Below are 19413 nucleotides of genomic sequence, written 5' to 3'. Positions count from 1 at the left end.
ATCTGCGATCAACAACGGTTGACTACCAACTAGGTACATAATTCACAGCTTATGTCAACAGAGGCATAATTTAGGGGACATGTCCATTCGTCCCTTCTCTACAGGTTCGATAGTCAAATACTCGTTCTTCAGTTTGTGAGCTGAACCCACTTACCACTTCCCAAGGAGAGAGAGAGAGAGAGAGAGAGAGAGAGAGAGAGAGAGAGAGAGAGAGAGAGAGAGCACCAAGTCATCAATAAAACCAAAAAATTACATGATGTAGTATGGCATCCATCTCCCAATACAAGGTACACCAAATGAATGTTCTATGTCTTTTTCACTTTTCATTACGAACAGGAAAAAAATTGATTTCCTCTAATGGATTCTGGGTGTAAACTCGGTCGTGATATCCCCCTTAAAGTCTCTTAATCCTAAGGTCCTCGATAACTCAAGGACCACATATTACCCTTCGCTAAGCACAACTGCATATCGCTCGGGCCTTTTGAGAGAGAGAGAGAGAGAGAGAGAGAGAGAGAGAGAGAGAGAGAGAGAGAGAGAGAGCAGGAACTTAATCTCCCACCCTCGTCTTATGCATTTCCCTACCTCCCACGAGGGGCACGCCCACCATGTAAGCCAGGGCCACTCTCCCCCTCCCCCCATAACGCATGGGCACTGAATGCGCCCCAGTCCCCGACAACCACGCTCCCTCCTGCCAAGGCAGCAGATATTTGTTTTCCTGCTGTCCTGGTCGACTTCCCCCCAACTCAACTTTAAAAAGAGAGTGCTTGAAGACTGCACAATACGTCCCCTTCTACTGAACAGCCTACCCCCTTCCAACGTGCTGTTGTTCACTAATGAATACCACCATCACCACCACCACCGACGCCGCCTCCCCCTCCCCCGCTCCTTATCTCCTTTAGCATTCCAAGGCTCTTCCAAGGTGCGGGATGGGTAGGGGGAAGAGGGTTAGGGTGGACGCTGTAGACACCCCCTTCCAATACAACAGTTACATTAGGTGTACTTATAGCAATGCGCTTTCATAAGATGAAGCTTACTGAGATTCCACAAAATCACCTTGGAAGCTTGAGTTCAAATTTATCACTGTAAAAAATATAGCTTTGAAACTGACGTTATTACACATATTCACCACTAATTTTTTTTCAGTTTTGAAAAAAATAGTTTCATGATAACTTGCGTATGTATCAGATCATGCGTGAAACCATTCAAGATCCAAGTGAATGATTTTGGGATATATTCATGTCACACAAAAGAGGTTAAAGATTTAATTATGCAAAGGGTGCATACGCACACAAATCTACTTTTCGGATCATTAATTTATCCTTCCAAGTTCAGAACTAAACTCTAAAATCCACATCACTGTCCACTTTCAAGAACTTTCTCACAACGCAGGCGTCTTTAATTCAGCAAGGAACAAAGTACAGTACTTGGAATTATTATTCATACTAAGAGTTCAGTGTCCGAAGAAACCATTGTCAGTACTGGACAATAACTCCCAAAGAAAACAAAGCAACAGTTTGTTTTATCGTTCGATCATCAGAAGGACAAAATATCTTACAGAATCCGTCTACGGAGAAGTAGCAACACACCGTTGTGACGAAAGGGAGAGCCTCCGGTCGAAACGTCGCATTTCTGCACCAGCGCTCACCTTTAGTCTCGGAACCAATTAGATGTACACACAATTACGATTTCGTTCCCCGAAAAAAAAAACAAGGAAAAAAAACATGGAAGGGAAACGAGCTACTGTAGAAGCGGTGAAGGAAAGACACTTCTCGTGCTTTTAATCAATTGCCTGCATAATGTTGCATGTCGCAACGTCAACGACAGACGGTGCGTCGTCTACCTTGTCAATTAAAAGCGACTTCTGCTGGCGAAGTCTGAAGGCCTCTGCGTTAAAGTGCATTCTGCTTCCCTCTACAGTTACTACGGAAAGGAAGAGTTAAAACGGATATTCCGAATTTCGTGCATACGTCTTGATCGAAGACAGGACAACACACTTAGCTTCTACTGCGAAATGGAGCATCAACTTAATTATACAAAGAAAAGAACATTCATCGAATATTACTCAATACGATAAAATTTCACAAAGAAAAAGTTTACAACAATCTAAAATTTCACAAAGAAAAAGTTTACAACAACCTAAAATGAACATTTTTCATGTAAATACCTGCGAAGGATTAAGTCGTAACTGCTTGAGGCAAAGAAACAAAATTCTAACCTTCTAAACTAATGTAACTCAAGCAGTATCCATTTTAAGTTAAAGTTTGTTCAAACAGCAGAATGTAAATAAATTATTTATCTAATGTACTAATGATGGAACTTGTTTTTCGTGTGAATTTTGCTGAAGATTTCATTACACATTTTAAACACTATTGATCCCGAGACGTCAAAATCGTACATCTTATTCACAAGAATAAGAGACGTTCAAGGTAAAGTTCAAGACGAACTTAACAATATGGAATAATTCCGATTGGTTTGATCCCATTAACACTTTTCATGAGAAGTGTTACAAAGCAGCATAAATACATGCAAACGCGCGCACACTATATATATATATATATATATATATATATATATATATATATATATATATATATATATATATATATATATATATTGAGCTATCGTACTGGCATTAGGCTAGCAAAACCTGAAATGTCCAACATTAGGAATCATTCATTAATTTGTAAAAAACCCAATAAATTATAAAAACTTTGAAATAGTGACCGCAACGCAGAAGGAACACCTCCTTAATATTTTGGAATCCTTGGTTATCAAGAAAATTGTTCCATTTCTCAATAATCATTTAACTTCAACCCCCTTATACATAGCCTAGTACCCCTCCCCTATTCCTGTTTACTTCCTAACTTTGTTTACTCTCATCAAACTTTCATCCTCTGGACTTTACTACAGAAGGTATTCTATTCCTTATTTTGTCATTGTCATTTTCAGTCTTTAAAGCATCTTAATTTTGTAAACTCTGTTTTAAGTTTTAATTAGTGTTTTTTTAATCTTTTTAGCCAGAAAAGATGGGATATGGGTGACCCCGAAGCGCAGCTATTAATAAATTTGTCAATGATGAGCTGACTGTTCTTCCTATCCATACATCCGACTATAAGACTGTTTGGTTTAGCCTCCCTGAAATAAGAATATATATATATATATATATATATATATATATATATATATATATATATATATATATATATATATATATATATATATATCAAATATCAAACCACTAATACCGTTTAATACCCATTCACTATACCTCGGGAGTAACTCACGCCCAGGATGAATTAGAACCGATAAGTGCTTCGTCACCAGCAAGATTACTGGTGACGAAGCAGTTATCAATTATAGTTCCCTTAACTATATGCTATTCCCGAGGTATAGTGAACTGGATATTAATCTATATTTGTGGATTAATATTTGTGATTATAAAAAATTACGTAAGTGACAAAGTTCATATATATATACATATATATATATATATATATATATATATATATATATATATATATATATTATATATATATATATATATATATATATATATATATATATATATATATATATATTTTTTAGTGGTTATTATTCTCCAACAAAGCAGACGGTGGATCAAAGCCACCACATGCCTCTCATTCACTCCATAGCAAAACTTTTAGGAGTAAATGCTATTATGCTCCCTCTGCCAGAGCAAGGTTAAGAAAACACATAGGCCATTGTCTTTAGACCTCTATACTGGCAGAAGTCTTTCACTCCACTCTTTTCAATCCCAGTCACCCGTGGATCCGGCGACAACAGAAAGCTTCGACTCTCAAAGTAATCGCGACAGGCACGCAGCAGTGAAGAGACATTCTGAGGTCTCCATTCTCCCTGTTTTCGAATTCTTATGGCTTTATCCTAATTCATTACAATTAAAGTTTGGTCTACCATTTTCTCCTGATGTCTATACGGTCTATATTAGCAATGGAGACAATCTTGCATACGCCGCTACTTAATTGTTTTGATATTTCGTTAACAGGCTTATAATCTCATAATGGCATATGACTGTCTTGTGTGACTGAATTATTTCCATCAATTACATTTCAATTTAGCTCTTGTGAACGTCTATGGTAAACTGGTCCTCCTAAACCCTGCCAAAATAGTTTGGGCCTAACTTATGATAAACAAACTTGAGATTTATACAAATATTTTTTCCCTATGATCAAGTGTTCATTTTGATGTTACATATCTTTTTTCCCTAATAAACTTGGGAGCGACGTCCCAACAAACGTAGAAAAGCGCAGTTTCTTAAATCCCTTTCACTTCTACGTGTTATCTTTCTGATGTCACGTCTACCGTAAAAATTAAGGTATTTTTTCTTCAAGCCTCACTGTAGCTCACAAGGATGAAGCTGAATGCACTAGTGATCAATAATCACTAGCAGAAGCATAATCTAAAGGAACACAACGAGGAACAGAAAGATTCAAAGTAAAAGAGGTGGAAATAAATAAACACACAAAAACACTCAACACACACACATATCTTTAAGTATGTACTATGGCTTGTGCGCCTGTATTTGAATGGGCATTAACAGGAGTAGGTATCCGGTACCACACTACTGAGAAACGTAGGAAGCCAACTACTCGACAACACCAAGTTTACGTGAAAAGGAAGGAGCAGTAATAAACGAAACTGCACCGACCCGACAACACTGAACAGAACATCTGAAACGATGCACCGGTAGGCTTCCCATGAAAGCGTCACCATCAACCAAAGAGAACAAAAGACGCCGAAGACTCAAAGCCAGTTCCCAAAGATGAAGCATGGACATATACCTATACACGGAGAGAAGTTCTGAATGGTTTGCTATTGCAGCGTCATAGCATATATCATATACACATGGAGAGGTCTTCCACAGATTTATACGGCCTTTCTGCTCTAATTCATTGTGGGTTGTAGCACAACATGAGGCCGCCTCTCTCACGACATAATGTATCGTTCCACAACTGCCTTTTCCTACGGTAATTTACGTAATTGCTTGCCCAACTCTTAACCGATCCTGGTTCTTAGTTATATGCCGAGTGTGATCTCAGAAATACTAAACGCTGGAAAAATTCTTCAACGAATTTCGGAAAACAACGGAGAAAGCGCTGTCTCCAGCACTGTGGCATGTAAATTTGCCTCTTATGTACAGAATAAGAAATAATTAACCCAAAGACCGTGAAATCTGCTTATGCATTGTCCCTACCGCAGAGTAAAAGAAAATATCTTGCAATGTTTGATCTTTGTAACTACTCATTAATATCCTTCAGCTTAGTTTTTCGCTGATATCGTCAATATCATAATATCATATACTTGAATTCTAACGAGTTATCCATTGGTTTCATAACCGATTCAACGACGTACAAGATAACGTCATAAAGACACTTATTACAGACGTCAAAGAAGTGATGTAATGCGGTGAGCTTCGCCAGTATCTGTTAACGCTGAACGATTTCATGACCTTTAGCTGTTCGCCACACTTTTGCTCAGCATTTTACTTATACGAATATAAATGTAAACAAAATGTTCAAGGAAATTCTCCGATGATATAACTAAAAAGAACAATAAATGCAGACTCTCTCTCTCTCTCTCTCTCTCTCTCTCTCTCTCTCTCTCTCTCTCTCTCTCTGGATATTTAAAATTAAGCTCAAAGCACCCAACACCGTCGAAATCAACGAGGCTGGTTCGAAACCTGTATCTCAGCAGCTACGAACTGTAGACTGATACATGCAAGAACCAAAAAAAGAAGAGAAACGACTTATAAATAATTCAAATTCAGATCATCGAAGATTCCGATGCAATTTGCATTTTATTGCGCGTAATAAGCGAAAGAGAAAGAAAAGGAGAATATTTCATTTACAATGTAATAAATTCCACTGATAATATGACATGATATTTAAGGATTTTTGATAAGAGTGTTCTAAGTGACTACTTTCACAAACTTGTGACAAAATAAGAGAAAATAAAACGAATGCATAAAATCATCATCACCATAACCTCCAACGCCGTCTGACACAAAGGGCCACTTAAAAATTCGGCTACTCATGTCTTTAATGTGCTTTCACTTCCACTACTTTCCATTAAATTCCAGCCTCCCGTTACATGCTCTTGTTCTCTTCCATGTAGGCCTGAGCCTTTCAACCCTTTTGGTGTCCACAGCAAACGACAGACCCAAGCCACCACCATCTCATTTCCACAATTACCTCACGAACGTCTGAAAATCCAGTAAAATCCCTCAAGCTATTTCTCACTCTGTCCTGCCATCTGACTCCTGATACTCGTCTTAACGTTTCATTCTGAAACCGACAAAAATTTTCGGACACAGCTTCACTGACACATCATGATTCACTTCCGGTAGGCAATACATATCGTACTAGACTAGCACATGTCATGTTACTTTCGTACGCGATATCAATCTATTTGATTAGCTAATTCTATTTAGCTAGCCCATTTTTTTCTTTATTTGCTTTGTTTTTTACGAGGCTCCAACTAAAGAAACGTTTACTGGCTGCCACTGTCCCTAAACAATGAAAGACTAAACAACAGAAATGTAAGAATTGGGATGCAAATGAAATTTCAATTTTGCAGAAAGTGAAAGAAATATACCGTCCTGATTAACTCTAGGAAGATTCTTGTCTTTTCTTTAGAACAAATCATTTCAACCTTATAGTTCTTATAATGACCTCCTCTACAAGACTTAAAGACAATACATACATTTACATGCACACGCACACACACACATATAGGTATCAATATAACAACATACATATATAAAACAACCAGACCTATGAATCACTGATATGGACATGAGTAATCATCCATTTTTCGCAGTAGTCGTTTCCTGTCATTCATTTTTCCGCTCCTCTCTCTCTCTCTCTCTCTCTCTCTCTCTCTCTCTCTCTCTCTCTCTCTCTCGGTGACAGAGATGGCGGGTGACAGATAAACCTCGGCGCCACAGCACCCACAACCACAACCGCATCATCATTACTGGACGTAACGCAATAACCAAGATTGCTTAACTGACTTCGGGGGTTAAAAGGATAAGTTTCCATCGGAATTTGAGGAAAGCAATTGCTTCGTGGAAAAGAGCTTTATAAGGCATGGGTATCGTTATCTATTTTTATTTGAAAGCTATTTCTCCATGGAGGTCGGAACTCCAGGTACGTTAGAAAAGAGAGAGAGAGAGAGAGAGAGAGAGAGAGAGAGAGAGAGAGAGAGAGAGAGAGAGAGAGAGAGAGATTTCAACTAATACCATATTCTTTGCAAACTTGTACCATTTCATCTGTCTTCCTCTGATACTGGTATAATCATATTTAAAGGTCCTCCTGAAATGGAACACTGACAATGCCAAACTGCCAACAGAAATCAAGAAAACAAAATAACTCAACATTAAAAAATATCAATCATCAACGCAGTACGTCCCTTTAGAGTAGAAGGGAAAAATCTGTATGCCTTCCAAGTTTCCTCACTTGTGAGGAAGGAATTTCGTAGTTCGTTTACCCCGGGCTGATCCTTGGGGATGTGTTGCAACAATGGTGTGCCTCAGATTGTTGATCAAGATCGGGCTCAGCGGAGCCTATGGGAATTCAACGCACACAATGCCTCTTCTTCATCACAACAAAAAAATAATACCTCTTAATTTTCCTGCGTTTTGTTTTCCAAGAACTGTTTTCCTTCTTTTTCAATGTCAAACAAAAGAATTTTTAATTATCTCTCGTTTGATACCAGACACTGGCGGTGAATTGTTTACATATATTAGGACCACAACAATAATGCGATGGAGAAATGTTTTCTTATCCAAAGGTTATATAATAAATGACTTCTGACATTATGAGTTATCATGTGGTTTTTACCCGTAATAACTTCCTTACCATTACTTCCCTATACCTTTAGGCCCAAAATATGATAAACAGGGATTTGTGTGCTCATAATAATGAGTTCATTACAATAATAAGACGTATTTACTGGTGTATGACAAAGGTAAGTGGTACATGGAAGTGTTCTATAAAGAGGGTTCTTCTTCGGCGTAGCAAACAGCAAGTAAAATGATGAACATGGATGCAATTTTAGTCTTGTTTCCTCAGTAACGACCCGTAATACACACACATACACACACACAAACATACACAAATATATACGAACCCCAACCAATACATGAGGCTGTCAAAGAGGTCACACACAATAACACTACCAATAAGTGATCCAGCTATTATCTTTTCTCACTCAAGGTGAGTTCCTATTTCAGGCCATACTGCCTGGAATACCTCTCAGTAATCGCCAAACCCATAACGGGAATGTTCGTATAATAGATGTTGCTACACAATAGTAAACAAGGTCCCCTAACGAACATATGCAAAAGTGTAGACCTAAACAAAAGCAGAGATTATTCTCATAAAACAAAGAACTCCAGGTCATCACCTATATTTAACTTGCAAACAAGCGTTAAATGACATTTGTTTACGTAAATCAAATTCATGCAAGACAGCACTGCATTATGTACCGCAAATATCACGACAATGATCGATCCTCATGATCTAATAACAGAAAGTAATAAATGTGCGCGCACACACACACACTATCTCTCTCTCTCTCTCTCTCTCTCTCTCTCTCTCTCTCTCTCTCTCTCTCTCTCTCTCGTTCACATCTGAGCTGCGAATAATAGACTGATTTCAATGTTAAAACAGAAAAAAATACAAGTCTAATTAGCAACCTCTAAAAGAATCTGTTCCGCACACATTAACTACAGCAACAGTAAAAAAAGGACAACCATAATGGTAATGATAGAATATGATGCTGACAATAAACCTGACAAAGTAAACGATGATATTAAAGGAAGAGCATGGCTGCTAAAAATGAAATCTGAAAAAGAATTCAAACTGGTAGCAGAGCAAGGTCTGATGACATTTCCAAAAGCATAAAAATACTGAGACAAATTACCTATAATACAGATCTGCAATCAATGACACAATCACACGTTTTATTAAAAGAACCTTTAAAAATGGAATCTCACAATCACACATATTACGAAAAGAACCTAAAAAAAAAGTGTTGCTTTCTCTAGATTGTCAAAGTAAATCACACATGTGAACTATGTCTCTGACATTATAAAGCATTCAAGATATGCTTCTTATTCAAAAGAACAGAGAAGAAATTTTGTTTTAACCATGAAAACGGATACTTTACACAAGACCTTTCAAAAATACAGTAATGTGCCACAAATCTCCAATATAAACTGCTTTCCGACACAAAATAACATTTAAATATAAATGATGAATATGAGAAATTAGGTAAATCCTATTATAAAAATCTTTGAAATCATTCAACTAAGTCTTCGGGAATTCAAAGAGCAAATGGAATGCCTCTACTTTTAGTAAATATATTAATACAAATCAAAGAAAACTAGTAAAACTTTAAGTTCAGTGTGAATGATCAAAGCCAAGTAGTTTCAGTAAGATAAAATACAAAACGCAAATGTGAGATCTTATAAAGATATCATAACGAAACACGTAAGATATAAAACCATATCATTATACTGTTCAAATATCGTAAACAATGGACAGAAAAAATTATAATTCTTTGGAAATTAATTGCTTGACGAGAGCAACGCATTTAAAGAAATAATAAAAATACAGTTCGAGATGGTCATAAACAACGAAACCGTGAAGAAATAGGAGGAACTTCGTTGCGCCACACGTGATATGAGAAGAATACTTAAAAGCTTTTGAGAATGTCTCTAACAATGAAACATCTCTCTTCAGTATCAATTACGTGTTTCTGTCCTACGTCCCTCGGTGTGTACAAAAAAGAACATGAAAATTAAAACATAAAATTATGATGAAAATGAAGACTGCAAGGAGTTAAAAGTTGCAACGTTTGCATCAAGCGATGTATAGCACGTTCTCTGGGAGAGGAAAAATAGAGGAACGAGTATGCCTGAAATAAAGGATGAGAGAAGTAACAAAACGACAGAAAGTACCATTACGTAGTCGTAATCATTCCTACCGATTCACAAGCAACGGTGAAACAGAGAGAGAGAGAGAGAGAGAGAGAGAGAGAGAGCACAGTGTGCAGTGCGTGTCACATTTAGCATTATTTCACGTTCCTTGCAAATTCCCATCGGCCCACAGATCATTGGCTTTTTTCCATCTTCAATTTAATTTTTTCCGCTTCTTTAACTCTGCCTTGCTATAATTTCACACCTCACTGAAGCAAAAGTCTTTCGAGCTGCCTATAAAAGTCTACCGATTTGATTCATTACTTACATCAGCATCATCATCATTATCATAAAAAAATATCCCACTAAAGAAGAGCCAGCTGGAGCGTAGATTAAAAAAGAAACATTTTTACGAATGCAGTAAAATGAGCATAAACCGTTGGCTGTAAAAGCTTGCCATATGCACAGATCACTGAAATGTGTAAAACTGATCGAAATTCAAAAGTATTTAAAGACATGGTCACAAAGAGCAAGACGTGGGTACATTGAGATAAAAAAAAAAAATAAAACCCATATAAAAACTCATCCACAAAGCGTTGCACAGTCGAAATCATAACTGCAAATTGAAGTTTCTCAAAATGGAGAGCAACGAACAACGGTATGGAGAGAGGAGTGATGAATGGCACAAGGAATGACGGGTAAGACCAATAAAGGAGGAAAGAGGAAAATGGACGGAAGCCGCAAAACTTCTGCTGCAGACTCTGCTGCAAATATCCAAAATCGAAGCTGCAATTTAGAAAGTTGCCTCCACGCCACGTCTTCGCTTCAACCCAATGGCATATGCGTACAAGGAGTTAGAGCACTGCTGGAAAATAAATTATGGATTCGACACGACGACATTTTACCAAACACGCAAAATACAAGAACTTGTACGTTTCAAGAGTCTCATTAATGAAGTTAGTGAACGTCTATGAACGTGCATATACATGCACACACAGACACACACATAAATAATATACATTTATGTATGTATGTATGTATGTATGTATGTATGTATGTATGTATGTATATATATATATATATATATATATATATATATATATATATATATATATATATATATATATATATATATATATATATATATATATATATATACAAACAATGAAGTAACGAAAAGGAACCATGGTCCGCACCGGAAAAGATGTACTTGCGGATTCAAGTCAGTCAGCAAGGCTCTCTCTCTCTCTCTCTCTCTCTCTCTCTCTCTCTCTCTCTCTCTCTCTCTCTCGTTCGTACATCCACATCCACACGTACTGTTCTGTTATTTACGTTATTTACCAAATAAAACAAGAAATCCAGATGAAGGTGGATACCCTGAGAAATACAAAAAGAAATTTAATGTTCGCTCACTTGGGAAAAAAAGATTCTGACGCCACTAGACTTAAGGTTTACAGTAAATCCATTCAAAAAGCACTTACTAGCTTCTAGAATACTGATTTTGTAATATATAACTGCATAACTAATAATGACTGGTTCTAGTGGTTTTATTAACCCACGTTATTACGTAATTCTACTGCTGGATTTAAACGCTTAGCAAAGACGTTTAGCAAAATAAATATAGCTCGTCTCTAAAATCCAGCCAGGATCAAATAAGTAATTCGCAAGTCTTTAAGCAATTCTTCTTTAATAGAAAATTATTATGAAGGGTCTTCTGAAAATAGAAAGCCAGCGGGACTGTTGTAGGCACACGTCATGACCGACAGAAGGAAAGACAAGCAAGACACAGCCTCCCGCCCGAGGGCTTACAATTACATATGCAAGCAAAATGCCTTCCAGCTTCCTCTGCTTTCTACAACGGTTTCCCTCGCAAATCGTTCCCGCTGGGCCATTTCATTACAACTGCTTATTCAGTTAAGGCAATGCATTCGTTCTCTCGATACAGATTTCCTCTTTTTTTCGCCAGTGCAGTGGTTGAATGTAAAAGGAAATGTCAAAATGTTTCAGTCTTTTTAACAGTGAAATTTCCGGCTTGTGCTTACCTTTGGGGTGAAGTTTTCTGGTGTTTCCTCTTTGTAAAAATACATTAAAATTCAGTGGCCCCCCCCTTTCTTCATATATATACTTACACCTTGTTCCGGTTGGTTTCAAAAGGTTAAAAATATAAAAGTATGAGAATATATTATACTAAACGAAACAAAAAACTGATGGTTACCGCACTGATATTATTTGTATAGAACAAATGAAGAATATTTTAAGCATCGTGACTGCGTGCATACACACACACACACACACACACACGTAGACAAACTAAGTTTTACGAAATTCGAGAGAGGGATGATGGAATAAGGAAAGTACAAATCATGCGCCAGTTTGAATGTATATTTTGTATAGATTTCCTCTGCAATGTTCCGTTCCACGAGAGCAACTGCATCCATTTATATCCACTGACCGCGAGACGGATGTTAACTATTCAGAGTGAAGATAAATAATTCACTATCCAAAAAAAACATTTTCACAGAGAAGATCTACGGCACCACAAAATATAGGCAATTTCTTCAAACAAGTTACATAACAAGCCATCTATCCATACCCATTTTCAATTATAGGCACGTGTATACATCCTAAATAACCTAGTCCGCCCACTCTCTCTCTCACACATACACATACATACAGAGCCCCAAAAATCCATACATATTTTCATACACTCAGCCACCAAAACTCATACCGAGGTGTCTCTGTAAAGAGGCAAAAATGCAAAAGAATACGGCCTGGCAGAAGAGATAAAGGCCTTCTGTGTCATCCCCTTGAAAATTAATTGCCAGATATCCACAAGATATATGAACGCAGGGTCAGCTTCATAACAGACAATAACGGGCCTGTGCAATTTCCAACACATAGTGGCCATAAGAAAGAGAAAATATCCTCTGCTTTTCATATACTCCACTGCTATTCAAGTGAGAGAGAGAGAGAGAGAGAGAGAGAGAGAGAGAGAGAGAGAGAGAGAGAGAGAGAGAGAGAGAGAGATCTACATACAACTACTGCAGTGCTTAATCCCTTACTGTTTAATAACTGAAAAAGCTTAATTAAATACAACCGGTTTAGAATAACGTCATTTGGTATCAAAACATGAAGGATCATTGGTGCAGTATAAACAAGTAACAAAAGTTAAAATAACAACGATACTTAAAAAAAATAAAATAAAAGCACCTCAGGTTCTCAATTACAAGCATATCAAAACTGTAACACAAAAACTTTCAACCAAGACTCTCGCGGACGAGAAAATCACGACCAAAAGTAAAAAATATCGAATGTCTTTTTCGGTTTTTATTTATTTATTTTGTTAATGCTCGAGGGTAAAAAACAAAGCGCGTTATATATGCTCTGACCTTTATCATTACTGAACTCAATTAAGAGAGCTTACTTCTTAATTGACAATGACGTGTTCTCTGATTTCTATGTATAACAGAAAAGATGCGAAAAATGAAGGGCAACGTTACCTACAACAACAGTCAACGCTCCACTTTCACATGGAAGACACATCCGCACGAGGCAAGACCCGGATGACAGAGAAAAACAACAAGCAGTTACAAGTTTAATTGCAATAACCATGTTCAGAAGTTTCTATCAAACATAGGAGTTTTGTATTCGATTCCCAGGTAAAGTAACAAGAAAATGACGCTTCCGATTTCCTCAGACAAAAAAGAAAGAACACTGGAAAAACTACAGAGCACCGTTATCTTCCTCTAATGATTAATCAATACGTGAAGTGCGAGGAAGAAAATTATGCAAAATTATAGTTTGGATCAAAAGACTCTTGAAAGCCTACCACAGCTGGTTTTAATCGATCGAATTAAAAAACCTGTAAATCTAGGAGGCTATGTGAAGGCATAGTTGCTAATATTGCTATTATACTGAACTCTAACCATGAAAAATGACAGTAATATAAGACATGATAAAAATGGCATATCCCTACCGTAGGGACGTTGCGAGCCGTCCCTGTGCTCTGAACGAGGTAACCTTTATTCTATATTTATTTAAGACCCAGTGATTGATGAGGAATAGGCTGACCCCCGGCTGGAGAAGGCCAAGTCTAAACGTAGAAAATATTAATCTTAGACTAAAAAGAGGGTTTTAAATGTGTCAGTGCTCCAGCTTCCCAAAACGGAGACTTTGATGGTGTACTACTAGTTCATCCAGGAAGACACTGTTGCGGCTAAAATGAAATTTACACATGAGAACAGCTTAATCTTAAATACAAATACACAATAGCAGAGGTGATGCAATTTTACACACATACATTAGTACATACACACACGCACATAAAAAGACAGCAAAGACGGTACGATGAACTGACTCCAAGAATAAAAACATCAAACCCACTAATTTATGCGACATTACGTTATTTCTGAATGGGTAGAAATCTATTTAATAATTATCAACGACCAGATTTCCAAGAAGTCAGAAATAAACATTCAAGAAAACAGAGAACTCATTGTGGAGTAACATTCACATAACGTAGCCGGTTGTAACGCATTTAAACAAAATAATCACATCTAAAGAAGCAGTATCAACAGCTGATGAAAGTTGGCACATATGAATACATTCGACTTTCTTGCTAAGGTTATATTCTGGTAAAAATCGGCTCAGAACAGAAACGGGTTTCATGGCTCATAACTGTCAACTCTCAGCCATTTTTACATAAAATGGGATCATCTTCAGATTGTCACTTGAAGAATATATACGCTACGCTTTCCTGAATTCTGTTTAACAGTTATTAAACATAAGTGTTTGCGTGTGTTATGATATTTCAAGAACAGATGAATAGAATATGTTGCGGATTGACAGATATACTCACTAGGTGACCTTAGAGTTGAAGGAGTTTTATGGGAATGCATCGTCAACTCATTATCTCTGAAACTTTTCAGATAGCCATCCGAAAAGTTTCATCAAATTTTAAGTGTCCAGACTTGCCGCATACCGAAATCACGTATGCCTACATGCATGGGGTGAAAACAAACAAATCTTTCAAATTTGGTAGCAAAAGCAACAAAACCAGGAGAAAAAGACCTTTCACATAATGCATTTAAAAAATAAAATAAATTATGATGTCGGACTGATGTGAACATCTTGTGCAAAAGCAACTATCACTTAGGAAAAAAAATTCAAATTTTCGTAGTAAAGGAAAAAATTGTAATCTGGATACCAGCAACTAACTGAAGGTGTAACTGATATCAACAGAATTAACAGACCTAATGCTCTCTTATATCTCTCTCTCCTAATTTTAAACATGCTAATAAGAATTACAAGTGACTAATACAAACAAATACATTACTTCAACACAGCAAAATGTTAGTACGTGGTAACATAACACTAGGATGAAAGCACTGTGCAAGAGATGCTAGTGACGTAAATCTTGAAGGTGAGTGTTAGTAACATTCCGATAAATACCTTGGTACGGAATACCTTTGGTGTAAAAGATGGCCGTTTCCCTCAACGGTCTTTCCGACCTTAACAACCCTTGTCTCAAGTCACGTAAAATCTGAAAGGAAAGAAGACAAAAATTAACACATTACATACTGTGGTGCAGTTGACAAAACCTGTTCCTAAGAAAAGACCATACAATGTTATAATCTAAGTTAAAACAATTTTATAAGTCCAACAAAGGGAATCACTTATAGATTTCCAATATGGATTTTCACAGCTACAAAATATAAGAATTCCTTGAAATATCGTATAACCTTTTCTAATAAGAACACCTTTGCCCATTTAGCCTGAAGGAAAAAACTGCACGGGGACATTGCACGATAAGATACACCAGGAACCACTTAGCGAGTCCTGAGATACACATAATGTACGAAGTACAGGGTATTGCAAAAGAAAGCCTCGGATATCTTAAGGAGACATAATTTTGGGCTACATTAACGACATTATCTGGAATCATATACGAAGAGAAGCTCTGTATCAATACAATGTTATATTACTGAAAAAAGTGACTACATTTAGGGTCAACATTAACATACGAATAACTTTAATTAGAGGAAAGACAAAAAATGCTTTGGAAGAAGCGCGTGAAAGGACTGAATTTCCTTTCTTTTCCGAAGGAAAAGTCTGCGTAGCTTCTCCACCAATCCTTGTTAGTTTCAGTACCATGAAATTTAATTAATCTATAATAAAAATAATTTACAATCAAAACTCCTTCCAAAGTCTCAGTTTTTTTTTGTGAAATAAAAACATGGAGTGTATTAAATCAACAAAACGGCCATTCCCTAATTTTCTTTTGTTTCTTATACAACACCCGTCCATGTGTCGCTTGAACCCGGAATATCATATTAATGAAGACTGTCTCCGTCATAATCATCATAATTAATTCTTCTAACTCCTGCGAAGACAGCAGACATAACTGCGTTGAAATATCTATCTATCTATCTATCTATTTATCTATCTATCTATATATGTATGTATATATATATATATATATATATATATATATATATATGTATGTATGTATGTATGTACGTATAACTGAATCACGAAAATATGGAACATGATGAATATATAAATAAAGATAAAATCCACGAAGGAAACGGAAACACTGGAGTGCTGCGAGGCCTCGCAGTACTCCAGTGTTTCCGTTTCCTTCGTGGATTTTATCTTTATGTATGTATGTATGTATGTATATGTATATGTGCGTGTGTGACACTTTCATTCAACTTGCTAATAACTGCACTCTCATATTTTAGAGTTCAACCTTAAAAACATTTAAAACAACCATAAGCTACATTCAAAATATCTGTTCAAATATAAACTAAATGATTCACAATAGGCTCCGATGATTTTAGTATAAAAACATACTGTATAAAACAATGTTGAACACTCCAATGTTCAAGGTTTTTTCTACTGAAAAATGTATCTTGTTCATGTAATATATGACTTTAGGAATACTGTAGGTTTCCTCCTTTTTGATATATATGATTAGTCTTCCAAAAATTATTAAAACGTTTTATGACACTCACATCTGGCTTTATTAAAAGTGTGTCTGTATATATATATATATATATATATATATATATATATATATATATATATATATATATATATATTTGCAAGAGAAGTAAAACAACAATATGCATATGTAGAAAAGGTAGTAGATCCAACACACGAATATACAATACAATTTAAATGACAACTGTTTTCATCATCAGATGGAGATAACTTTTTACCCTACCAAAGCAACCAGTTGCACATACTTATCATGTTACATTTGCATTTCAAACAGCAAAATTAATGTCAACATGTGGCACATTCTAAAACTGTAGTGCCATTGCTTTTTAAACGCTGCAATCATAGAAAATGTAACCATAAGCTATAATCTTTAGCATAATAGAAAACGGAGTTGACCACCTGCCAACTCAGGGTAGACTATATTACGGCTCCATACCGGCAAGCACTTGCAAGTGTATCCTACTTAATTTTGTCCAGAAGAGTTTATACTGACATATATACATGTATACATATATACATACACATATAAAAATGTTTTTTCTTTTGTTTCTTAACGTATATATCATGTTTTTGAAGGTAGTTCTAGCTCGAAGTCTGTATACATACCTCGATGATGTTCAGTCCTTTGAAATTAGAATCACATACCCATCCATAATTTTGTTTAATGGTAGTAATTTACACACAAGTAGTACAAAGATACGGTAAAATATTTTGCCAAAGTACACATGATATAAATGCACAAACGCGCACATCGCAAGCAGCTGTTATGTTACTCGCTTTATAACGAGAGACCCGGGTTCAATTCTTGAGCAAGCTACAAGCGATAAGTATCTCAGATGTATTATATACCTAGAAATTAATCGGCAATAGCGGGTCTCGGCCATTACGAAGGCGACAACCTCATCCCTAAAACTAGTTGATAGCTGTAAGATTAAAAGCTGGATGAAAAGGTGTATTGATGAAATCAACGTTTCTCTTGACTGGGAGAAACTAGAGAATAAACAGTAAAAAGCCACTGAAATGTCTAACCTTCAACTGCTTAATGAAGCGTGAACCCTGTGCAGAAAACTTTCACTGCTTGATAAACATCAAGTGGCTTTTGCACCTGAATGTCAAACTAGATCTGCAGTTCTAGAAACCACAGCTGAGGAGGAAGACCTAATCAATAAAGATTGGTTTAATATTTCCTGGCAAAAAAGTAATAAGATATTAGATAAGACGGAAACCTTTGATATTGGATGATACCTGAGATACATTAAAGAACAGATAAAAGCAAAAGGTACATGTGGAATCATTTCTGGGAGGAGACGAAAAACTCAAGGTAGAACGTGTTAAGTAATGAAGTCTGGATAAGGAAGTTAAACGAAGATCTACAAGAGATATATAAGCGAATATCTAGACAAACAGACGGATGATGTTGACGAAGTTGAGTATTCTGAATGTGGCACTTAAGTTAGGGTAGTCAACAGAAATAGGAATCAAATATCCTTGGTAACAATGAAAAAGACAAATGCCTTTAAAACAGTGGACTGAAGAGGAAAGGCACAGCTGGGAACATTTTAATGAAGTCAAGAATAAGAGATCTCAGAGGGAAAGTTGATTGGTATGCAAAAAACTGAAGAATGACATGTGCTTATGAATGAATTCAAAGCTTTTGAAGTGGAATCAATAATAATCTTAGGAGACGAAAAACACCAGGTTGATGGAATCATTACGGAGATGATTTTAACTGAAACTAAAACGATACCCCAATACTATTTGACTGTTCTAAGAATTATGGAACGAGGAAATAAAACCTAACGATTAATAATCATGATAATATCTATATACACACATATATATATATATATATATATAAATAAATAAATATATATATATACTGTATATATATATATATATATATATATATATATATATATATATATATATATATATATATATATATATATATATATATATATATATACATATACATATATAATGAAATATCGAAGCACATGCAAAATAATTATTCATCGATGTAAATGACAGACCTGAATATCATGATGTTCTCAATACTTTCTCGCCGCAAGAATAAAACAAAATCGTCTGGTATTATACCAAGTGAAATGTCAAAAGTCAGTGGAGCGAAAGTTCGATTGCCTGTCATGCCATTATTGCTTCTCGGTAATCCTGCAGTAAATTGACGTCATTTTCCTAGCAAGGCTCATTAACGCCTCTCTCTCTTTCATCTGTATTGCCTCTAAAAAAACAGCAATAAATGGATCCAATGCGGAAGCTCCCTAGACTGCCAGACGTCGATAACCTTAGTTGTTTTGACGCCTGCTTGAAAGGGCAAGCGACACAATTCTATTACTGCACTGCAACACTGACATTTAACTTGAGCTATATCTATTTTTCCATTTAGTCTATCATTGGCGAAATGACCATTGCCTCATCCTAACAAA

At 36.1% G+C, this 19413-nt stretch overlaps 1 protein-coding gene across 1 annotated transcript in view; it reads right to left on the bottom strand.

Moving 5' to 3' along the window:
- The window catches only part of LOC136837770 (uncharacterized), a 1038075-nt gene that overhangs the window by 141284 nt on the left and 877378 nt on the right, over positions 1 to 19413 (bottom strand). Inside the window, exon 10 of the mRNA XM_067102702.1 lies at positions 15413 to 15503. Coding sequence (XP_066958803.1) covers positions 15413 to 15503 — 91 coding nt within the window. The remainder of the gene's footprint in view (positions 1 to 15412; positions 15504 to 19413) is intronic.

The sequence above is a fragment of the Macrobrachium rosenbergii genome, chromosome 4, assembly GCF_040412425.1.
Source record: "Macrobrachium rosenbergii isolate ZJJX-2024 chromosome 4, ASM4041242v1, whole genome shotgun sequence".
NCBI classification, from domain to species: domain Eukaryota; kingdom Metazoa; phylum Arthropoda; class Malacostraca; order Decapoda; family Palaemonidae; genus Macrobrachium; species Macrobrachium rosenbergii.
This window is presented reverse-complemented; position numbering and strand designations above follow the sequence as displayed.